The following is a 25,372-nucleotide window of genomic DNA, read 5'->3' as shown; positions in this document are numbered from 1 at the left end:
TTCTGTCTCAAATCCAAGATGGCAGCCAAGCAACTGCTTCCCTGCAACAGAGCACAGTGAGTCTGGGGAGAAAAGACTCCAGGCATCTCTGGCTGGTGGGATCTGCCTATAATCATCCCTTTGAGGATACAGGGAGTCAGCAAGGGACTTCTGGACCCCAAAAGGAGGACAAAAACAGTGGAAAACTGGCAAATGGTTGCGTCTGATGGATCGACCTAATCCCGCAGGCAGCCATAAGTACAAGCAGCAATGAGATTGCAAACCAGAAAGACCTTACCTGTGAACTGTTTCCATGTTTTTGGACTTGGCACTCAGTTGAACTGCCTTGGGGAGAGCTTGAGCAGGAGTGTGGAGAACTTTGGGCATTGTCTAGGGCCCCAGACTGAGTGCTGAGCTGGACAGAGCTAACAGTGTTTGGCTGTAGGCCACAGGGAGCCATTGTGAGGGAATTGCCCCAGCAAGCTCCACCCTCAGGGTAACTGAGCAAGGATTGGGTGTGAGCTAGTAACCTAGTGACTGAGCAGCCTAAAGGCAGGGACTGAGCTGCCTTACAGCCTTAACCCTCAGGGGCAGAGTGAGACGGGTTTGGCACACTGGAGCCTCGGACTGTTGCCCTGGGTAGAGTGCCATGGTGTCACAGCTCATAGCAACCTCAAACTCCTGGGCTTGGCACCACCCAGACCTCCATAAGAGCTACACCGTGACCCTCAACCCGTGATCTGCCTCCGCCGGGCATCCACAAGCCCTGACCAGGAACTCTGGGAGCCACACAACCCTGCGTCCTCCCTCCTGTACCCTCTTTGCCTCCACACTGGCCCGCTCGTCTTGCCAGGGACTCTGGTAGCCACATGCCCTCCGGAGCCCTCCCTGCCTCTGCGTAGACCCCTTCTCCTGGCCAGAGACTGCTGGAGACTTGGGCTCTCTGTGCCAAAGTCACTGGGTGCCAGGCACTCCCAGAACCGTGTGCACCACCTCCCGCCCTGTTGCCGGATCCAGGTGTGTCACACTCCGGAACTGCTTCCACAGCCAGAACTCCCTAGCTAGGGCAGCCCCAGAGGAACTACACAGGGTCACTCCCTACAAAGATCCAGTGACAATAGAGTGATCCTGCTGGGGTCTAATCTTGTAGAGACACCTTCCCAACTCTGAGGACGGCCAGAGGCAATGGTGAAAAACATGAGGCGAAATCAACAGAAAAACTCTTGCAATATGAATAATCAGAGTAGATCAACTCCCCCAAGGATCAGTGGGGGCAGACACAGCACAAGATCCCATGCACAAACAAATAGCTGAGATGTCAGAAATCGAATTCAGAATCTGGATAGCAAATAAGATCGAATTAGAATTCCAAGCAGTAACCCAAAAAATATCTCAAGAATTCAATGAATTCAAAGACCAAATGACCAAAGATTTTGACACATTGAGACAAGAAGTTGCAGCCCTCAAAGATCTGAGAAACAGAATAGAATCCCTCAGTAGCAGAATGGAGCAAACAGAAGAAAGGATTTCTGACATTGAAGACAAAGCTTTTGAACGCTCCCAAATTCTCAAAGAGGAAGAGAAATGGAGGGCAAAAATAGATCACTCTCTCAGAGAGCTCTGGGATAATTCTAAGAGAACCAATATTCGTCTTTTTTTTTTTTTCTTTGAGACAGTCTCAAGCTGTCACCCTGGGTAGAGTGCCATTGGCGGGCCCAGACTGGACTTGAACCCTCCAGCTCAGGTGTATATGGGTGGCGCCTTAGCTGCTTAAGCCACAGGTGCCAAGCCCAATATTCATCTTATAGGAATCCCCGAAAGCGACGAAGTGGCTTCACAAGGCACACAGTCTCTTCTGTATGATATTATGAAGAACTTTAAAAACATGCCAAGAGATTCTGAAATTCGGATAGCAGACAGTTTCAGAACTACAGCCTGACTCAACCCAAATAAGACATGCCCCAGACACATCATAATCAATTTCACTAAAGTTAATATGAAGGAGACAATTCTGAAAGCAGCCAGACGAAAGAAAACTATCACCTACAAGGGCAAGAATATTAGAATAACTGCAGATCTCTCTGCTGAAACCTTTTAAACTAGAAGAGGATGGTCATTGACTTTTAATCTCCTAAAACAAAATGACTTTCAACCCAGGATCCTATACCCAGCTAAACTGAGTTTCATTTATGCCGGAGAAATTAAATACTTCAATGACATTCACATGTTGAAGACATTTGCCATAACTAAACCAGCTCTCGAGGATATTCTCAGACCTATCCTCTATAAAGACCAGCGTAATCCTCCACCACAAAAGTAAACCCACCCAGAAAATTTTGATCAAATTCCAACTTCCACAGTCACAAAAGGATTAAAAATGTCCACCGGACTCTCAAAAGGCTTTATCAATATTCTCAAGTAATGTGAATGGTTTAAATTGTCCTCTAAAAAGGCACAGGTTGGCTGACTGGATACAAAAACTCAAGCCAGATATCTGCTGCATACAAGAATTGCATCTTACATTAAAAGACAAATATAGACTCAAGGTGAAGGGATGGTCATCTATACTCCAGGCAAATGGAAAGCAGAAAAAAGCAGGCATTGCAATCCTATTTGCAGATGCAATAGGCTTTAAACCAACTGAAATAAGGAAAGATAAGGATGGACACTTCATATTTGTTAAAGGTAATACTCAATATGATGACATTTCAATTATTAGTATTTATGCACCCAACCAGAATGCTCCTCAATTTCTAAGAGAAACTCTAACAGACATGAGCAACTTGATTTCCTCCAGTTCCAGAGTAGTTGGAGATTTTAACACCCCTTTAGCAGTGCTGAATAGATCCTCCAAAAAGAAGCTAAGCAAAGAAATTTTAGATTTAAACTTAACCATTCAACATCTGGACTTAACAGACATCTACAGAACATTTCATCCCAACAAAACTGAATACACATTCTTCTCATCAGCCCATGGAACATACTCCAAAACTGACCACATCCTAGGCCACAAATCTAACCTCAGAAAATTTTAAAAAAATAGAAATTATTCCTTGCATCTTCTCAGACCATCATGGAATAAAAGTTGAACTCAATAACAACAGGAACCTGGATACTCATACAAAAACATGGAAGCTAAACAACCTTATGCTGAAGGATAGATGGGTTATAGATGAGATTAAGAAGGAAATCACCAAATTTTTGGAACAAAACAACAATCAAGACATGAATTACCAGAACCTCTGGGATACTGCAAAGGCAATCCTAAGAGGGAAATTTATAGCACTGCAAGCCTTCCTCAAGAAAACAGAAAGAGAGGAAGTTAACAACTTAATGGAACATCTCAAACAACTGGAGAAGGAAGAACACTCCAACCCCAAACCCACCAGAAGAAAAGAAATAACCAAAATCAGAGTAGAATTAAATGAAATTGAAAACAAAAGAATTATACAATAGATCAATAAATCCAAAAGTTGGTTTTTTGAAAAGATCGATAAAATAGATAAACCTTTGGCCAACCTAACCAGGAAAAAAAGAGTAAAATCTCTAATTTCATCAATCAGAAATGGTAATGATGAAATAACAACAGACCCCTCAGAAATAAAAAAAATCCTTAACGAATGCTACAAGATACTCTTCTCTCAGAAATATGAAAATCTGAAAGAAATCGACCAATACCTGGAAGTATGCCACCTACCAAGACTTAGCCAGAATGAAGTGGAAATGTTGAACAGGCCTATATCAAGTTCTGAAATAGCATCAACTATACAAAATCTCCCTAAAAAGAAAAGCCCAGGACCAGATGGCTTTACGTCAGAATTCTACCAAACCTTTAAAGAAGAACTATTACCTATATTACTAAACCTCTTCCAAAATATAGAAAAAGAAGGAATATTACCCAACACATTCTACGAAGCAAACATCACCTTGATCCCCAAACCAGGGAAAGACCCAACAAGAAAAGAAAATTATGGACCAATATCACCAATGAATATTGATGCTGAAATACTCAATAAGATCCTAACAAACAGAATCCAAGAACACATCAAAAAAATTATATACCACGAACAAGTGGGATTTATCCCAGGCTCTCAAGTCTGGTTCAACATACGTAAATCTATAAATGTAATTCAGCACCATAAACAAACTAAAAAATAAGGACCATATTATTCTTTCAAGTGATGCAGAAAAAGCTTTTGATAATATCCAGCATCCCTTCATGATCAGAACACTTAAGGAAATTGGTATAGAAGGGACATTTCTTAAACTAATAGAGGCCATCTACAGCAAACCCACAGCCAATATTGTATTGAATGGAGTTAAATTGAAATCATTTCCACTTAGAGCAGGAACCAGGCAAGGTTGCCCATTGTCTCCATTGCTCTTTAACATTGTCATGGAAGTTTTAGCCATTGCAATTAGGGAAGAAAAGGCGATCAAGGGTATCCATATAGGGTCAGAAGAGATCAAACTTTCACTCTTCACAGATGATATGATCGTATATCTGGAAAACACTAGGGATTCTACTACAAAACTTTTGGAAGTGATCAAGGAATACAGCAATGTCTCAGGCTACAAAATCAACACCCATAAATCTGTAGCCTTTATATATACCAACAATAACCAAGCCGAAAAAACAGTCAAGGACTGTATTTCTTTCACAGTAGTGCCAAAGAAGATGAAATATTTGGGAGTATACCTAACAAAGGATGTGAAAGATCTCTACAAAGAGAACTATGAAACTTTAAGAAAAGAAATAGCTGAAGATGTTAACAGATGGAAAAACATACCAAGCTCATGGCTGGGAAGAATCAACATTGTTAAAATGTCTATACTACCCAAAGCAATATACAATTTTAATGCAATTCCTATTAAAGCTCCATTGTCATATTTTTAAGATCTGGAAAAAATAATACGTTTTATATGGAATCAGAAGAAACCTTGAATAGCCAAAACTTTACTCAGCAATAAAAACACAGCAGGAGGAATCACGCTACCAGACCCGAGACTGTACTATAAATCGATAGTGATCAAAACAGCATGGTATTGGCACAAAAACAGAGAAGTAGATGTCTGGAGCAGAATAGAGAACCAAGAGATGAATCCAGTTACTTACCATTATTTGATCTTGACAAGCCAATTGAAAACATTCAATGGGGAAAAGATTCCCTATTTAACAAATGGTGCTGGGTGAACTGGCTGGCAACCTGTAGAAGATTGAAACTGGACCCACATCTTTCACCATTAACTAAGATAGACTCTCACTGGATAAAAGATTTAAACTTAAGACATGAAACTATAAAAATACTTGAAGAAAGTGCAGGGAAAACTCTTGAAGGAATCGGCCTGGGTGAGTATTTTATGAGGAGGACTCCCCAGGCAATTGAAGCAGTATCAAAAATACACTACTGGGACCTAATCAAACTAAAAAGCTTCTGCACAGCCAAGAACATAGTAAGTAAAGCAAGCAGACAGCCCTCAGAATGGGAGAAAATATTTGCAGGTTATACCTCTGATAAAGGTCTAATAACCAGAATCCACAGAGAACTCAAACGTATTAGCAAGAAAAGAACATGTGTCCCCATCTCAGGGTGGGCAAGGGACTTGAAGAGAAACTTCTCTAAAGAAGACAGACGCATGATCTACAAACACATGTAAAAAAGCTCATCATGCTTAATCCTCAGAGAAATGCAAATCAAAACTACTTTGAGATATCACCTAACCCCAGTAAGAGTAGCCCACATAACAAAATTCCAAAACCAGAGATGTTGGTGTGGATGTGGAGAAAAGGGCACACTTCTACACTGCTGGTGGGAATGCACACTAATACGTTCCTTCTGGAAGGATGTTTGGAGAATACTTAGAGACCTATAAATAGACCTGCCATTCGATCCTATAATTCCTTCACTAGGTTTATACCCAGAAGACCAAAAATCACAATATAACAAAGACATCTGTACCAGAATGTTTATTGCAGCCCAATTCATAATTGCTAAGTCATGGAAGAAGCCCAAGTGCCCATCGACCCACGAATGGACTAGCAAATTGTGTTACATGTATACCATGGAATATTATGCAGCCTTAAAGAAAGATAGAGAGTTTACCTCTTTCATGTTTACATGGATGGAGCTGGAACATATTCTTCTTAGCAAAGTATCCCAGAAATGGAAGAAAAAGTATCCAATATACTCAGCCCTACTATGAAGCTAAATTATAGCTTTCACATGAAAGCTATAACCCAACTATAGCACAAGACTATGAGGAAAGGGCCAAGGAAGGGAAAGGGAGTGGGGAGATTAGGGTGGAGGGAGGGTAATGGGGGGGGCCACACCTATCATGCATCTTAGAATGGGTACAGGGGAAACTTACTGAAGGCAGAATACAAATGTCTACATACAATAACTAAGAAAATGCCATGAAGGCTACATTGAATAGTTTGATGAGAATATTTCAGATTGTATATGAAACCAGCACATTGTACCCCTTGATGCACTAATGTACACTGCTATGATTTAACAATTAAAAAAAAAAATTAAAAAAAAAAAAAAGCAGACACCTTCTAAGTGTAGCAATGGCTTTGGCCAGAGAACTAAAATGCTGAAGGAGGTAGACCAACAGTCTAGGAAAACCTCTCCTTGGGGCCTTGTACACCCTGCAACTTCAGCCTATAAAGCCTTGGACTTTTGCAGCTGGGCCCAAAATGCTTACTCTGCTCCCCTTTCAGGTTAGCTGCTGGTGGATGTCAGTAATGTATAGGGTTAATGCAGAATTTCAATGTTGGCCAGGCTTGGTGGCTCACGCCTGTAATCCTAGCACTCTGGGAGGCCCAAGCAGGAGGATCCCTTGAGCTCAGGAGTTGGAGACCAGCCTGAGTAAGAGAAAGAACTCGTCTATTCTAAAAATAGAAAAATTAGCTGAGTGTCATGGCAGGTGCCTGTAGTCCCAGCTACTTGGGAGGCTGAGGCAGGAGGATCGCTTGAGCTCAGGAGTTTGAGACCAGCCTGAGCAAGAGTGAGACCCCCATCTCTACTAAAAATATATAAATTGCTGGGTGTTGTGGCACTTGCCTATAGACTCAGCTACTCAGAAGGCTGAGGCAGGAGGATTGCTTGAGTCCAGAAGTTTGAGATTGCTGTGTAGCTAAGCTGACATCACGTCACAGCACTCTAGCCTGGGGCAACGGAGTGAGGCCATGTCTCAAAAAAAAAAAATGAAGGGAAGGAAGAAAGAAGAAAAGGAAAGAAAAGAAAAGCTTTCATACTTGGTCTACATCTTGGCTTTGTCACTTACCAGCTGTGCGATTTTGGGTGGACCAATTAATTTCCCTTTTTTTTTTTGTAGAGACAGAGTCTCACTTTATTGCCCTTGTAGAGTACCGTGGCGTCACAGCTCATAGCAACCTCCAACTCCTGGACTTAGGCGATTTTCTTGCCTCAGCCTCCCAAGTTGCTGGAACTATAGGCGCCTGCCATAACGCCCGGCTATTTTTTTGTTGCAGTTTGGCCAGGGCCGGGTTTGAACCCACCATGCTCCGTGTACGGGGCCGGCGCCCTGCTCACTGAGCCATAGGCGTTGCCCGGACCAATTAATTTCACTGAGCCTCATTTTTCTTTTGTTTTACTCATTTAAAATAGGATTAATATTAATACTCACTTCATAAGTATCATGACGGTTAAGGAGAGGGTGAATGTAAACACATGGTAAGAACCCAGGGAAGGAGACTGTTTTCTACCTCCTTCTCTGGCTGACCCATTCCCCAGAATTCAGGAGCTCATGTTGCCTTTGAGGCCACCAGCTTGAGCAGTGGGGATGGAGAAGAGATATTTTGTATGTACCTGTTCCAATGATGGCACGGATGTTGTATGACTTCCCCAAAGTTTAGGAGGTTCCCAAGCAGCTGCAGGGAATGAAATGCAAAGCTGGGGGAAAAACTCTTTCAGGGTCTTATCCAAGGATCCCTGAGGAGGTACAAAATTGTTCTGTTTCCGTCCTTGGTAAGTCCCTCAGAGTAACAGCTCTGGTGCTAGCAGGGAACTTTTCTGAATGTCCCCAACACAACTAAAGGACAAGCCTTCATTGAGATGATTGTAGAACACTGGAGCTGTATTAGGTCATCAGAAACAACCGTGATTTGCAGAGTAGATAGGGTTGCCAGATTTAGCAAATAAAATACAAAAAGCCCAATTAAATTTGAATTTCAGAGACACAAGAAGATATATATATATTTAGCATTTATTATGTCCCAATACTGCATGAGATATACTTACATGAAAAGTTCTTTTTGTTGTTGTTGTTGTTTATCTGATATTCAAATTTAGCCCGCCTTCCTATATTTTATCTGGCAGGTCTGAGAGAACAGCTAGGTGCCAAGGGGAAAATCAATTTGCTGGGGTCATACAGCAAGTCACATCTACTGCCTCCCCACAAATACACCCGAGCTTTCATTTTTTTCCCTGTTTTAATTAAGGTGAATGCTTGCTGAGTGGGGTGCCTCAGATTCCTTGTGTGTTATGAAAAGGCAGAACTACTGATTATGGGTCTCTAAAGAGAAAAAAAACAGAAGGCCACCCGCAGAGCACAGAAGAGGTGGGAGTGGAGGTTAGGACGCTTCTCCAAGTGAGGGCCACTGTGGACCAGACATGTAACTGCTCTAAGGCTCAGTCTCTTAACTATCAAATAGGCACAAGAAAACTTATTTCTAAAGGGTTAAGGATCAACTCAGATGTGTGATTTCCAAAAAGCTCATTCCTTTTATACTGATAAGCACATTTTGTGTCCATGCTGTTTTTATTACCACCCATGAAGATAGAGCAAGAAGCTCTGGTTGTGTGGAGTTGAGAGCTGCACCCAACTTCACCCCCCACCCCCAAGGGGCTTCAGGCTAAATTCCTGTCCTGGCCCACAGAGTGGTCCGTCCCACCCTGATTTACGGGAAGTCACACCAGCGATCAATCATCCTTAATTCGTAACTGGGCAGTGTCCTGGGCCAACCAATAGCTAAGACTAACCCCCCCACCCCCCGCTCCCTGACCCTAAGGGACTCTCCAGCAGTCTGCACTGAAGCTGCCTAGGGAGCCGGAGTTTGGAGCAGGTTTGGTGCTAGACTGGGGTAGGGAGGTGAGGTGGGGAGCGTTAAGTGACGAGGTCTGGGGAGAGGGCTGTCCTCACCTCTGTCCTCCCCTTCCCGGGTTTCTGCCCAGTTTATCTCTGCAATCTCCACAGGAGACCTGGAGACCTCTGCCCCACTTCTGTTCCTCTCCCCTACCCTGTGCTCCCCCAGGACTGCTGTGCTCAGTCCCCTCTGGACCCCTCCCCATTGTTTAGCTAACGCTGGACTTCCCCCACCCCAATGGAACAGATGGATGAAGACCCAGGCCCCGGGGAGAGGAAGGGCCAGCTGGTGCCGGGAATGGGAAGCAGTTTGGGGAAAACAAAACAGAGGGAGGAGCCAGGGAGTGGGAGGGAACTCGCAGAGAGGGGCCGGGGCCTGGGACGCAAGGGGGGCGGGCCTTGGGGTGGGCGCCCCCTGGGCTCCCGGGCTGGGGGCTGTCTCCGGGACTTTGGCTGGCTCTGCAGGTCCGGCTGACGTCCAGATGGCCTCGGGGCTGACCCCGCTGACCCTCCTGCTGCTGCTGCTGCTGGCTGGGGTACGTGGGCCCTGCCAGAGGCGGGCGTGGGGGTGGGGGTGGAGATTAACCCTTCAGGCTCCCGGGAATGTCAGTTAGTGTAGCACCTGACTTGGTGGCATGGAGACAGACCTCGGGGAGGAGACAGACAGGGCCTTGGCAGGGCGATGCACTCACTGGCTGTTGGCCTTGAGCAAGTCACTTCTCCAGCCTACCCAATCCTGACTTCTAAAATGTTGAATAAATAGACCTCACGCTGTCCACCAAGCAGGCTTGTCAGAAGGACCACAGAACACTAGGAGACAGAGAGCATTTTGTGATATCAAAGCAGGAGGTTGTCATGGTTGTAGAAAACAGCCATGTGTAACTTTGCTCAGTGGCAGTATCGTAGCCAACGAGGCTTATCTGAGGAGTGATTATTGCTAATTGAAAACTTTTCCCAGTAACCAGCTTGATGGCACAAAATATAGTCTACATTGGCAATTTTTTTTTTTTTTTTTAGTTAGAGTCTCAAGCTGTCACCCTGGGTAGAGTGCTGTGACATCATAGCTCACAGCAACCTCCAATTCTTGGGCTCCTGCCTCAGTTTTTCTATTTTTAGTAGACAGGGGTCTCACTTTTTGCTCAAACTGGTCTTGAACTTGTGAGCTCAAGCAATCCACCCGCCTCTGCCTCCCAGGGTGCTAGGATTACAGGCATGAGCCACCGATGTCAGCCTTTTTTGGCAAATTTTGACAGTCTCTATGGAGACTGGAAAAAGAAAAGGAAAGGGGAAAAGAAATGGGGAAAGGAAATGAATCTGCTGTGCGGAGTAGGGTTCTGGCTGCTGGGGCCTAGGGAAATGGGGAAGGGAGGAAGAATAGCAAATGTGTGGGCCTGGGTGGGGTTAACAGCAGTGTGCAGTTGCAGTTGTCTGGAGAAATAAGCCCAGGAAGCGGGGAAGCCCAAGAGAAAGGTAAATGCTTACTTTGGGGTATGTGTACATGTGTGTACATGTGTGTTTTGTGTGTGGAAGTTGGCATCCATAGTTCCCTTTGAGATTCAGCAGATGACTAGCAAGGAGTTGGGAATCAGAGATTTTGGTTTGACTCCTAGTTTATCCTCCCATTCTGTGAGGCCATGAGCTATTCACTTAATATGTGTCAGCAAGGCCTGGCACGGTGGCCCACACCTGTAATCCTAGCACTCTGGGAGGCCAACGCTGGTGGATCACTTGAGCTCAGGAGTTCCAGACCAACTGAGCTAGAGTGAGACCTGTCTCTAAAAATAGCTGGGCATTGGGTGGCACCTGTGGCTTAGTGAGTAGGGCGCCGGCCGAGTATAGCGGGTTCAAACCCAGCCAAACTGCAACCAAAAAATAGCTGGGCATTGTGGCGGGCACTTGTAGTCCCAGCTGCTCAGGAGGCTGAGGCAAGAGAATCGCCTAAGCCCAGGAGTTGCAGGGTGCTGTGAGCTGTGATGCTACAGCACTCTACTGAGGGCAATAAAGTGAGAGTCTGTCTCTAAAATAAAAAAAAAAAAAAAGAAAAATAGCCGGACATTGTGGTGGGCAGCTGTAGTCCCAGCTACTGGGGAGGCTGAGGCAAGAGTATTGCCTGAACCCAAGAGTTTGAGGTTGCTGTGAGTTGTGATGCCGCAGTACTCTACTGGGGGCAGCAAAGTGAAACTGTCTCAAAAAGAAAAAAATATGTGTCAGCAACAATTTCTCTATCTGAAATGGAGAGATAATGCAGGGTGTCCATAAAGTTCGTGTGCAATTTACTATGTTAAACTATGTGTATAGTTTCTCAACTGAACAGACATTGACACTTGACACTTGAGCTGGATAATTGTTGTTGAGGGGCTGTCCTGTGCATTGCAAGATGTTTTACAATCTATTATCTCTAGGTTCTACCTACTAGATTCCAGCATCTTCCCTGCTTCCTTCCTTATGACAACCAAAAATACCTTCAGACATTGCTAAATATCCCTGGGAGTCAATTGTCTCAGAGTTATGGTCTACCAGGCATCCTCAAACTTTTTTTTTTTTATATTAAATCATAGCTGTGTACATTAATGCGATCATGGGGCTCAAACTTTTTAAACAGGGGGCCAGTTCACTGTCCCTCAGACCGTTGGAGGGCCGGACTATAGTTTTTTTTAAAAAAACAACTATGAACAAATTCCTATGCACACTGCACATATCTTATTTTGAAGTAAAAAAACAAAACGGGAACAAATATAATCACACCGCCTCATGTGGCCCGCGGGCTGCAGTTTGAGGACCCCTGGATACTATTTCTTTTCTCTCTCTCTCTCTCCCCACTTCTCTCTTCCCCTCTCCTTTCCTCTGTCCCTCCTTTCTTTCCTGCTTCCCTTGGTTCCTTCCTGTCAGAATGCTGATTGTTTTTAATACCAAGTAAAAGATTACAATGCATAATTTGAAAAACCACTATTCTAAAGCAAGGGCCAGAAGTTTGAGTATCTGTCTTGGGAAGTGAGTCAAGACAGGTAGCTATTTCTAAGAAATCATGAGAATGGGCTGGGCACAGTGGCTCATGCTTGTAATCTTAGCAGTCTGGGGGGCTGAGATGGGAGAATCATTGAGGTCAGGAGTTCAAGACCAGCCTGAGCAAGAGTGAGACCCTATTTCTACTAAAAATAGAAAAATTAACTGGGCATCACCACGCACATACCTGTAGTCCCAGCTACTTCTTGGGAGACTGAGGCAGGAGGATTGTTTGAGCCCAGGAGTTTGAGGTTCTGTGAGCTAGGCTAACTCCATGGCACTTTAGCCTGGGCAATAGAGTGAGACTCTGTCTCCAAAAAAAGAAAAAAAATTGTGAGAACATAGACAAATGACAATTTCACTCAGCTTCACTCAGTTTGGAAAATAATTTCCTACATAGCAATAATTGATCAGAGAGAACAGAATCTCTGATGACCCCTCACCTCCTGCATGGAATATTCCTGCTTCATCCTGCCCTATCCCTGCATCATCCCCTCTCTGAAGGAATTCATGGTGGTGGCATTAGGGCAGGTTCCTCATCCACCATGCTGTTTCAGAAATAATTCTCTGGTACAGCGTTTTCCACATCCCATCTTTTCTTCCTGCTTGGAGTGTTTAAGAGGACTTGTGCCTCAGAGTAAGAAAAATGAAACTGTCTTGAATCACAGGATGGATACTTCTCAAATCCAAATGCTGCCAGCTCCAGCTCCAGGGATCCAAAGAGCTTGCAAGAGGAAAGCGAAGGGAACATCGTGGAGAGAGATAACCCCAATACTCTAACCACTCTGCACGTGGAAGAGAGTTCCACATTGCCGAAGACCAACCCAGCAACCAGCTCAGCCACTGTGATAATGGCTGGCACCACTGATCAACCCACCACCCTGCCAACTACCCAGCCCCCGACAGAGCCTCCTACCCAACCCCCCACAGAGCCTCCTACCCAACCCCCCACAGAGCCTCCTACCCAGCCCCCCACAGAGCCTCCTACCCAGCCCCCAACAGAGCCTACTACCCAGCCCATGCCTGAGCCCTTCTGCCCAGAGCCTGGTGCTCTCTGCTCTGATTTGGAGACTCATTCTGCAGAAGCAGTGTTGGGGGAAGCTTTAGTAGATTTCTCCCTGAAACTCTATCAGGCCTTCTCAGCAGTGAAGAAGCCTGAGACCAACTTGGTCTTTTCCCCATTCAGCATCGCCAGCCTCCTCACTCAGGTCCTGCTTGGTAAGACCCTAATTGAATTCTCTCTGTGTCCTCCAGGTCTCTCTGTGACCCAACTCCCAGATGCTTTGTTTGCTTTTTTTTTTTTTTTGAGACAGAGTCTCACTATGTCGCCCTCGGTAGAGTGCTGTGGTGTCACAGCTAACAGCTCAGACTCTTGAGCTTAAGCGATTCTCTTGCCTCAGTCTCCCAAGTAGCTAGGACTATAGGCAGCTGCCACAATGCCCAGCTATTTTTTGTTCTTGTTGTAGTTGTCATTGTTGTTTTTAGCAGGCCCCGGCTGGGTTCGAACCCCGGTGTATGTGGCTGGCACCATAACCACTGAGCTACAGGAGCCAAGCCCCAGATGCTTTCTATAAAGCTATGCTTCTGTGAGGAAGCTGTAAAAAATGGGGTATATTTGGGGAGAGTGGGGGCATATTTCTTCTCATTCTTGAAAATTCCTTCATTTAACAATGATTTCCTAGGCTGAGGCAAGGGGATCTTCTAGACAGCACAGCACTCTATACAGGGTAGCAGAGTGAAACTCTGTCTCAAAAAATAATGATAATAATGATTTTCTAACTCTGTGACCCCGGACAGATTACTTAACCTCTCTGAACCTTGAGTCCTTATGTGTAAAGTGGTACTGGCAATATCTACCTCAAAAGATAAGTAGATAGCCTGACTTGGTGGGAGGTCAAAAAATGTTTATCCCTCTGTCATTTTGAGAGGTTACTGTGAAGTTCCATGTGGTGATCACGCCAGGAACGGCACAAACAAATTACTACAAGCAGTGGAGAGAGCAGTTGTCATTGCCAAGGGGGCATTCAAAGAAGGCTGTCAGAAGCAATACAGTGTGCATATAAGAACCATTACTCTGGCTTGCCGCCCGTAGCCCAGTGGTTACGGTGCCAGCCACATACGCCAGGGTTGACCCAGCCCTGGGCCAGCTAAACAACAATGACAACTGCATCAAAGAATAGCCGGGCATTGTGGCAGGCGCCTGTAGTCCCAGATACTTGGGAGGCTGAGGCAAGAGAATAACTTAAGCTCAAGAGTTAGAGGTTGCTGCGAGCTGTGACACCACAGCATTCTACTGAGGGTGACATAGTGAGACTCTGTCTCAAAAAAAAAAAAAAAAAAAGAACCATTATTCTGAGGTCCCAGAATCCCAGTGTCTTTCTAGATGCCAGTGGCACCCTTCTCCTCAGGTACCACAACAGACATTGCCAAAGGTCTCCTGGGAGGCACATTTCATTCAACTGATTTCAGTTACTTTCTTTATTGTTCCCCCAAATACAGCACAAGTCCTCCTACATCCTCCATATATTAGCTCTCTGCCCTTAAATGAATGGAGTACCAAATCTCTCTTTCTTTTTTTTTTGAGACAGAGTCTCACTATGTCACCGTGGGTAGAGTGCCATGGTGTCATAGCTCATAACAACCTCAAATGCTTGGGCTTAAGCGATTCTTGCCTCAGCCTCCCAAGTAGCTGGGACTATAGGTCCCCTGACATAACACTTGGCTATTTTTTTTTTTTTTTTTTTTTTTGTAGAGACAGAGTCTTATGGCCCTCAGTAGAGTGCCGTGGCCTCACACAGCTCACAGCAACCTCCAACTCCTGGGCTTAAGTGATTCTCTTGCCTCAGCCTCCCGAGTAGCTGGGACTACAGGCACCCGCCACAACACCCGGCTATTTTTTGGTTGCAGTTTGGCCGGGGCCGGGTTTGAACCCGCCACCCTCGGTATATGGGGCTGGCGCCTTACCGACTGAGCCATAGGCGCCGCCCAGACTTGGCTATTTTTTTGTTGCAGTTGTCATTGTTGTTTAGCTGGCCCAGGCCAGATTCGAACCTACCAGCGTCGGTGTATGTAGCCGGCGCCCTACCCATTGAGGATGGGCGCCGCCAGAGTACCGAATCTCTTCAACCTCAGTTTCCTCGCCTGTATAACAGGGTTATGGTAAAGATTCAATACCATAATATGGGAGAAGCACTTAGGAGATCTAGAACCAAGTAAAGTGTTCAATAGCTTTTAGCTGTTATTGCATAGAAGGTACGTACAATACATATTTAATAATGAACGAATAGTTGAAGTGATACTGTGCATCCATTCTCTTTTATGATTATATGAGTTCTCCTGTAAATAGTAATCTGGTATCCCTGCCCATGAGGCAAATCTTTGTAAACCAACTAATAGTTAATGTGGACCAGCCAGTGATTGGTTAGACATGGCTTTGAAAGATGAGCAGGATTTAAACAGATAGAGAAAAGGGGGGAGGAGAGTAGTCAAAGCCCTGCAGAAGCCTAACTTTGTAATTATTCATAATTCTCACACCCCTGCTTTCTCACATAGATATTATCTTCCAGAGAACAAAGATTCTTCCTCACATCTTTGATCCACAGCATAGCCGGGAACACCTTCCAGACCAGCCTGGTCCCTCAACCCTGGTCCCAAATGGTGGGTCTCCCACTCTGCCTGCAAGTGTCCCTCACCTCGGCCTTTTGTTGTAGGGGCTGGAAACAGCACCAGAAGAAACCTGGAGAGCATCCTCTCCTACCCTGAGGACTTCACCTGTGTCCACCAGGCACTGAAGGCCTTCACGTCCAAAGGCATCACCTCAGTCTCTCAGATCTTCCACAGCCCAGGTGGGTACCCAGGGAGGAGCAGCAGCTGCAGAGGAGGGTCCTGAAGGGATTCTGGATGGGGACCCAACACCAGCAACGAGGAAGATAGGATGGAGGGAATGTTGAAGCTAGACTATCAGGGACAGGGTGCAGAGCAGGTGAGGGCCTTGGCAGAAGTTTCGAGTAGCTTCAGGAGCTGCGCTGTTCCTCTGGTGAGACCTTGGGCAAGTCATTTGCATGCATCAGCTCCTTTCAGAATAAAACTATCCTTATGCATTTCTGAATAGATAGGGCTAGGGACTGGGCAGGTGGCTCATGCCTGTAATCCCAGCACTCTGGGAGGCTAAGATGGAAGGATCACTGGAGCTCAGGAGTTTGACACCAGCCTGAGCAAGAACGAGACCTCATCTCTACTAAAAATAGAAAAATTAGCCAGGTGTTGTGATGGGAACCTGTGATCCCAGCTACTTGGGAGGCTGAGGCGGGAGGCTCCCTTGAGCCCAGGAGTTTCAGATTGCAATGAGTTATCGATAATTATACCCCTGCACTCCAGCCTGGGTGACAGAAAGAGACTCCATCTCAAAAAAAAAAAAAAAGAAGAAAAGAAAAGAAAAAAGAAAGAAAGAAAATATAATAGAAAATAATAGAGCTAGAGAGTTAGAGAGTTATAAACATAAAATACCCATAACATTTTTTTTGTTTGTTTTTGGCTAATTTTTGGGTCAAAGGAGTCTTGGGACTCTTTGTATTTTTGTGTTATTTGAATTTGTTATCATTTACATGTATTATGTTATGACCTAGGTAATAAAGAGTGATAAGTTTGTAAAATTATCTAATATAGTTGTTTTCAAACTTTGTCCCTCAGAGCCCTAGAGTTCTGCAGAGCTGCTTCAGGAGTCCAGTGGGAGTAGGGTCATGGGGAGGTGGAGTGGTAGGGAATGGGGCACTGTTCCTGCAAGCGAGAATGCCATGGGGCTCTGACTGCTCACCTACCCTCAACCAGGGCCCTTTTATACCGTGGGCTTCAGACATGACTTTATTTGAAAACACAGTTCTGCTGATGCTTTATAAGGTTTAAAACCATAGTTCTCATCTAACCCCCCCCATTTTAAAAAACATAAAATGTTTGCCCCAGGCTTTTTATTTTATTTTATATTTTTTTGTAGAGACAGAGTTTCACTTTATTGCCCTCGGTAGAGTGCCATGGCGTCACACAGCTCACAGCAACCTCCAACTCCTGGGCTTAGGTGATTCTCCTGCCTCAGCCTCCTGAGTAGCTGGGACTACAGGCGCCCGCCACAACGCCCGGCTATTTTTTTGTTGCAGTTTGGCCGGGTTTGGGTTTGAACCCGCCACCCTCGGTACATGGGGCCGGCGCCCTGCTCACTGAGCCACAGGCGCCGCCCGCCCCAGGCTTTTTAAAAAAACTATAAAAACAAAGTGGAGCCTGTGGCTCAAGGAATAGGGCGCCAGCCCCATATATCAGAGGTAGCAGGTTCAAACCCGGCCCCAGCCAAAAACTGCAAAAAAAACAAACAACAACAACAAAGAAAAACCTATAAAAACAATACTCATTATAGAAAACTGAGAAAATATAGAGGAAAAAAGAAAAAAAAAAACACAAGAAAAATCACCTATCACCTCATCATCTAAAAAACACTCTTTTTAGATGTAGGGATAATATGACTCAGAGATACTCATGAAATGTTGAACTGAATTATTACTTGTAAAACTATAAGTCTGCTTTATCCTCTATCTTGCTAGGTTGATGGAAAATACAACTTGCATTCATTTAGGGCCTTTGTCCCCCTCTCAGGCCTGCCCTGGGGTTGTGCCAAGGTTCTTGGTCTCATGCTATACCTAATTATCAGCAAAGCCTGGGGAAATATCTTTAATCTGTTTAGCACAGGATGGATTTCTCTTTCAAATACTATTTTCTTGAGTGGATTGAAATCTTTTGGAGAGCAAAAGCCAGGAAGTTTTGTCACAAGTTTCCACTGTGGCCAGGAAGCAGAGTCTGTTCCCTGCTGAATTAAAGGAAGAAAGAGGGAAAAACACATGCAGGTAGAAGTTAATGTCTCAGAAGAGTTATCATCTTGCCAAACCATGGTCACATGGCAAGCAGAGGCAGCAAGGGCCTAGGACTAGCTCTCCTGTTCTTAGTTCGGGGTTTGCCTATTTTGGGCCTTATGCCACATCTGTAAGAGAAGTGGACTAGACCTTGCTCCAACATGCTGTGTTCAGTAGAGTGAGCAGAAAGAGCCATGGGAAGCATGCTTACTCTCAACACTTGCTTTTGGAAGGGGAAAAAGTGTTCAGGGGACTCATGCCTCCCTCTCTCAACCTATCCTCCAGACCTGGCTATAAGGGACAGCTTTGTGAACGCCTCTCAGAGTCTGTATGGCAGCAGCCCCAGAGTCCTGAGCAATGATAGTGATGCCAACTTGGAGCTTGTCAACACCTGGGTGGCTGAGAACACCAATCACAAGATCAGGCAACTGCTAGACAGCCTGCCTTTGGACACCCGCCTTGTCCTCCTCAATGCCGTCTACCTGAGCGGTAAGGGGGCCCTTGGCCAGGTGCTATTCCCATTCTGGGTTCCTCTTTCCCTCCTGGTTTCAAACCCCCAAGCCCCAAGTTCCACCACCAGATCCCAGGATATTTGTGTTCTCTTTCGTAACAAGGCTTTTAGCTCCTCTTCATCCTTTTTCCGCCAGATTTAGAGCAATGCTTTCCCCCTTTCTTCCCTCCAGCCAAGTGGAAGACAGCATTTTCTCAAAGTAAAACCAGGATGGAGCCCTTTTACTTCAAAGACTCTGTTAGAAAAGTGCCAATGATGAATAGCAAGAAGTATCCTATGACCCATTTCATTGATCCAACTTTGAAGGCCAAGGTAGGTCCTTGACACTTCACACTCCTGTTTCAGACCCATCTGAGTCTCCTGATTTCTTTTCTGCTATGGTCCCATCATTTGGGGGGAAACTCTTATGAATTCATCATTTTTACTCCTTCCATCTGTGTTTCCACCCTGTCTCTTCTCCACCTCCTTTCTCCAGCCTTGGCCGAGGCAGGCATTGTATGTTTTAGGGTGAAAGACAAGATTCTAAAGTTTCTTCATGCATCTCTGCTGCATCAAATGGCAAAAAGTGAGTCGTGTTCCTGTTCTGTGCATGTTTCTCTTTCTAGTCAACCCACCAGGAGACCCTGGTGGCTCGGTGAGTCCTGTGTATTTGTGTGTACCTGTGTACAGCATGCATACGCACATGTGCACACGTGTAGGTATATCCATGTATATGCATATGTGTGGTAAGGGCATGAGTTGCACATGTGTTAAATAGCTTACATGCCTTAGGAGAAACAGAACATATACAACTTGACTGAGTGTAAAGGGACTGAAGATAAAATATGGAGGCAGGGTATTCTCCTCAGTAAACCATTTCATGCCCAGTGATCAGACATTTCTGCTTTGTTAGGACAGCAAGACATAGACCAGTTAGATGGAAAACAAGGGGAGACACCCCATGCCTCAGTCCCAGGCTGAGAAGTAAAGACTCTGCTCCTGGAACATGCCAGGCTTGTTCCACCTTGGGAGTTTTCACTTAGCTTTTCCCTCAGCCTGATCATTCCTCACATGGATCTTCACATAGCTTGTTCCTTCTGGTCATTGGGTGTCAGCTCAAAGATTACCTTGGTGGACAGGACTTCTCCCCCTTAAAGAAGCTTCCCCCTCCCCCTGTAACAGTGGCTTCTTTTATTATAGTCACGGTACTCATCCTCACCTGAAAATTGCCATTTATTTGCTTATTTGATAACAGTATTGTCTGTCTCCCTGAGATATTGTCTGTCTACTTGGATAAGGGACCCTGTCTTGTTTCCTTCTACATCTACGGTGCCAAGAACAATGGTGCCCATGAGGGGTGCTCATTCAGTGTTTGCAGAATGCACGAATGGATGACAGAGAGAGCACCAAATGGAGCTATCACTTAGTATGAGTGGCTAGAAGACTGCATGGGGGTTACTCTGACCGTTCTTTCCTCATTTACTTATCCACCTGTCCATTCATACCTATCCAACGTATTGTAGTTGACCATTCATGACTCATTTAACAGAACCTGACCAGCGTGTATAAGGCACAGGAGAGTGAGTATCTGAGACATGTTCAGGGTATCATTCTGACTCAGGACATAGGGTGGAGGGATCATCATAAATATTATTTTAATGCCAGAGGAGGAGGAATTTTATACAGAAAAACCATTATTTGGCCAGGTGCGGTGGCTCACACCTATAATCCTAGCACTCTGGGTGGCTAAGGTGGGTGGATTGCCCTGAGCTCCCACATTCCAGACCACCCTGAGCAAGAGCGAGACCCTGTCTCTAAAAATAGCCGGGCATGGTGGTAGGCACCTATATTCCCAGCTACTCGGGAGACTGAGGCAAGAGAATCGCTTGTGTCCAAGAGTTGGAGGTTGCTGTGAGCTATGAGGCTCTCTACTGAGGGTAATAAAGTGACACTCTGTCTAAAAACAAAACAAAACAAAACATTATTTACAATTCTTTGGGTTTTAACAACAACAAAAAAATAGCCAGGTGTTGTGACAGGCACCTGTAGTCCCAGCTACTTGGGAGGCTGAGGCAAGAGAATTGCCTAAGCCCAGGAGTTGGAGGCTGCTGTGAGCTGTGATGCCACGAACTCTACAGAGGGTGATAAAGGGAGACTCTGTCTCTAAAAAAACAAAAAAAAATTCCTTGGGTTTTAAACAGATATTTAATTTAAAGTTTTAACATTATAAATGTAAAATCAAAGTTTTACTTAGGCCTTATAATTTATTATTATTATTATTATTTTGCAGTTTTTGGCCGGGGCTGGGTTTGAACCCACCACCTCTGGCATATGGGGCCGGCATCCTACTCCTTTGAGCCACAGGCACTGCCCATTTTTTTTTCTTTTTTTTGAGACAGAGTTGTACTCTGTTGCCCAGGCTAGAATGCACATGGCATTAACTCAGCTCACAGCAGCCTCAAACTCCTGGGTTCAAGTTATCCTCCTGTCTCAGCCTCTGGAGTAGCTGAGACTACAGGTGCCTGCCACCACCACATCCAGCTAATTTTCTCTTTTTGGTAGACACAGGGTAGTCTCTCAGAGGCAGGTTCTTGCTCAGGCTGGTTTCAAACTCCTGAGCACAAGGGATCCTCCTGCCTTGGCTTTCCAGCGTGGTAGGATTACAGTCATGCTGTACACTGCTCCTGGCCTAGGCCTTTTAATTTTAAGCTGAGCTTGCTACATTATTTATAATAGAGTAATTTTTATATAAAAACACTAAACTATGCCATGCATGGTGGCTCACACCTATAATCCTAGCATTCTGACAGGGTGAGATGAGAAGATCACTTTTGCTCTGAAGTTCGAGAACTCTTGGGCTCAAATGATCCTCTTGCCTCAGCTCCTGAGTAGCTGGGACTAGAGGAACCCGCCACAATGCTCAACTGTTTTTAGAAACTTGTACTTACTCTCATAGGTAGTGAAGAGCCATCCATAGTTCTTAAAAACTGACCTGATAACTCTGGTGGTGCGTTGTGTGTGTTATACACTGTCCATACAACATGCTTGGAAAGAAGGGAAGGCAGCTCAGAGAGATCAAACGCTTGCCCGTATCACGTAATGAGTCAGTGGTAAAGTCAGGGTGTAATCAGAAACTTGTGTTCACTCCACTGCCCCTCACCCACAGAGTCAGACCAGCACTGTTCCCCCAGTGGGGTATCCCATTTCCTGGCAATGTCTGGAATAGTGTATCGGGGTCCTCAAGCTTTTTAAACAGGGGGCCAGTTCACTGTCTTTCAGACCACTGGAGGGACAGACTATAGTTTAAAAAAAAAGCAAAAACTATGAATAAATTCCTATGCACACTGCACATATCTTATTTTGAAGTAAAAAAATCAAAACAGGAACAAATACAATCACACCACCCCATGTGGCCCGCAGGCCTTAGTTTGAGGACCGCTGAATAGCAGCCAACTGCAGGAGAGCCTTGGGACACAGAGGACAGGGGCCAGGAGAGCTGGGATAGGAAGACTGAAAAGCTACCTGTCTTATTCTCTAGGTGGGGCAGCTGCAGCTCTCACACAACCTGAGCGTGGTGCTCCTGGTGCCTCAGAGCCTGAAACACCATCTCGAAGACATGGAGCAGGCTCTCAGCCCCACTGTGCTAAAGGCCATCATGAGGAAGTTGGAGATGTCCAAATTCCACCCCACTCTGCTAATGTTGCCCCGCATCAAAGTGAAGACCAGCCAGGACATGCTGTCAGTCATGGAGAAACTGGGTGAGCTCTGGCGGCAAGTAACCTCAGGCCATCAGAGGAGAAAAGGGGGATCCCTAAAATGTGGTCAAAATTCTCTAGAATATTTGTGATATCCATGATCTTGGTTGTTCCTCAATCCTATGAGTTAGCGGGGCAGGTGCTATTACCCTATTGGATCATTGAGGAAACCAAGACTTGGAAACTTTATATGACTTACCCCAAATTTCCATGACTTATTCTTTAAGCTAGGTAGAGGCAAACCAAAATGCCAGTCCAGGTCTTCAGCTCTTGTGACGGTTTCCACTGTGGTTCATGGTGACATAGGCAGTGGGACAAGTGACCAAGGTGGGTTACGGTTATAGATGCTCCTTCCCCAGAGACATTTTGCGACAGTCAACCACACCGTGGAATATGCAAGAGGCCCTCTGGATGTGAGGGTCTGGAGGCTTCTGAGGTGAAGAGAGGCAGCAGAGACTCCACTGACCTCTGACCTCAGGTCTGGCTTTGCTACTTCATGTCCTGTTAGAGAATGTGACCACCAAACACATGATCTCATTTCCTAGTACAATGGCATCTGTAAAGGAAGAATGAACTGTTTTTATCTACACTTCTGACCACCCAAGGTGTGGGTGTTTTTTCCACACCAAGCAGTTCTTCAATTTTCTGGGGACACCCACAGCGTCATACAATTCAATTCAATTCTGATACTGTCTCCCCCCATAGGTTAAGGGCTCAGTCCCACAAGACTGCCCCCTCCCCCTTCAGACACCAGTTACAAGACCAAGTTGTTGGGCAGACTCAATGGTCCATGCCTGTAAACCTTACACTCTTGAAAGGAGACTGAGGCAAGAGGATTGCTTGAGCTCAAGAGTTTGAGAACAGCCTGACCAAGAGTGAGACCCTGTCTATACTAAAAATAGAAAAATTAACCAGGTCTTGTGGCAGACACAGGGCTATTTGGGAGGCTGAGGCAGGAGATCACTTGAGCCCAGGAGTTTGAGGTTGCTGTGAACTAGGCTGCCATTGCACTCTAGCCCAGATGACAGAGAGCGATCCTGTTTCAAAAATAAAAATAAAATTGGGAGGCTCAGGGCCCATAACACAGTGGTTATGGCGCCAACCACATATACTGAGGCTGGCAGGTCGAACCCAGCCTGGGCCAGCTAAGCAACAATGATAACTGCAACAGAAAAGTAGCCGGGCATTGTGGAGGGCACCTATAGTCCCAGCTACTTGGGAGGCTGAGGCAAGAGGATTGCTTAAGCCCAGGAATTTGAGGTTGCTATGAGCTGTAATGCCATGGCACTCTACCTAGGATGACATAGTGAGACTCTGTCTCAAAAATAAATAAATAAATAAAATTGGGAGCTGAGGCAAAAGAATCACTTGAGCCCAAGAGTTTGACAAGCTATGAGGCCACAGTACTCTACTGAGGGTGATAAATTAAAACTCTGTCTCAAAAGAAAAAAAAATAAATAAAAGGACCAGATTGTCACTTGTGCTTCTGACCAACTGGCTATAAATCAGAGGTTCTCACATCTCTCTCCTAAGATGTGATCATTTGCTAAAATGGCTAACAAAAGTCAGAGAAACACTTAGCTGTTCATTGGTTTACTATAAATACATATAGAAAGCCCGTGATGAAGGATACAGAGGAACAGCCCGATGAGCTGCACAGGGCAGTCTGGAAGGGGTCTGGGATATGCCGCCCTCCTGCCCATGTGTGTTTATCACCCCAGAAGCTCTCAGAACCCTGTACTTTAGGGATAGGGATTTATATGGTGACATGATGGATTACTAACTCAATCTCCAGCTCCTCTCCCCTCCCCAAAGGATGGGATGTGGGGCTAAAAGTGCCAAGCTTCTGCCATGGTCTTTATGGTGACCAGCTCCCTCATTAACACATAAGGTGTTCCTATCACCCAGGACATTCCAAGGGATTTAGGAGCTCTATGTTAGGAACTGGGGTAAAAGACCAAATACAAGAGCTAAAGACGCTCTTAGCACCCCATCTTTGTAGAAATTACAAGTGTTTGGGGAGCTCTGTGTCAGGATGGGGACAGAAACCAACATATCCATTTCTCATTACTACACAGCATCACAGCCTTCTACATATAGTCTCATTTTATGATATATGAATTGCCTCTAATATGTTTCCTTGTTTCCAAGGTCCTAGTAAGCGGGGAAGCAATGACATCATTTTTTGGAGTTTCCTTTTTTTTTTTTTTTTGAGATGGGGGGGGTCTCAGTCTTGCTCAAATGGGTCTTAAAACTCCTGAGCCCAAGCAGTCCACCTACCTCAGCCTCCCAGAGTGCTAGGATTACAGGCATGAGCTACCACGCCTGGTTAGGGTTTCCTTTTTTAGGGCTGGGGACAAGGCTTCTCCCCTCTGGAGAGGGAGTGGTGTTTAGACCTACTAACAGAGGCTCTCCCACACTAGCCCAGAAGACACGGTATATAGCCTGACAAGGGAGGAGGAGGAAGATAGCGTTGGGACTCAGGATAAATCCAAAAAAATTCAGGACAAAGGTCTCTAACAGCTAAGGGTTTCATACTGGTCTCTCATTCTTGGTCTTTCTCTGCTTTTTTCCTAGAATTCTTCGACTTTTCTTATGACCTCGACCTATGTGGGCTGACGAAGGACCCGGATCTGGCGGTTTCTGCGATGCAGCACCAGTCTGTGCTGGAGCTGACAGAGACTGGGGTAGAGGCAGCCGCTGCGTCTGCTGTCTCCGTGGCCCGCACCTTGCTGGTGTTTGAAGTGCAGCAGCCGTTCCTCTTCCTGCTCTGGGACAACCAGCACAAGTTTCCTGTCTTCATGGGGCGGGTTTATGATCCCAGGGCCTAAGACCTTCAGGGGCCAGATTAGGATGAGCTGAGGCTCTCCCAGAGGCAGCCCTGCTGCTGCCTGCCTGGTCTTGCCCCCGGCCAGCTCCCACCTCAAGTGTCCTCTGTCTGCCATCTAAAGGGCCCCCTCAGGGTCTGACAAAGGGACCTGCTGCTGTCAGCACTTCCCCATGGCTCTGCCATGCTCTCCAAGCCACTTTATGCAGCTTTGCAGCTTCTTCTGGTTCAAGTTTATCATACTCTAACAAATAAAACCTGGTAGACCATGACTTCCTTTATGGTGTCAGCTGCTTCAATATTAGAGGACAAG

General features: G+C 45.4%; 1 protein-coding gene and 1 non-coding gene across 2 annotated transcripts; both read left to right on the top strand.

The window, feature by feature from the left end:
- Positions 1-9,565: 9,565 nt before the first annotated feature.
- SERPING1 (serpin family G member 1) lies at positions 9,566-25,331 on the top strand. The gene is made up of 7 exons (XM_053561456.1): positions 9,566-9,626; positions 12,762-13,311; positions 15,804-15,938; positions 18,273-18,476; positions 18,671-18,810; positions 22,016-22,235; positions 24,810-25,331. The coding sequence occupies exons 1-7, from the start codon at positions 9,573-9,575 to the stop codon at positions 25,061-25,063; spliced, it is 1,557 nt and encodes a 518-aa protein (XP_053417431.1). The 5' UTR covers positions 9,566-9,572; the 3' UTR covers positions 25,064-25,331.
- LOC128566291 (U4 spliceosomal RNA) lies at positions 9,971-10,113 on the top strand. Its single transcript, XR_008374551.1, has one exon. It is a non-coding gene; the product is annotated as a U4 spliceosomal RNA (small nuclear RNA).
- Positions 25,332-25,372: the final 41 nt, after the last annotated feature.

The sequence above is a fragment of the Nycticebus coucang genome, chromosome 14 (genome assembly GCF_027406575.1).
Source record: "Nycticebus coucang isolate mNycCou1 chromosome 14, mNycCou1.pri, whole genome shotgun sequence".
Lineage (NCBI taxonomy): Eukaryota > Metazoa > Chordata > Mammalia > Primates > Lorisidae > Nycticebus > Nycticebus coucang.
The sequence above is the reverse complement of the archived record's forward strand: the minus strand, read 5'-3'. Positions and strand labels throughout refer to the sequence as shown.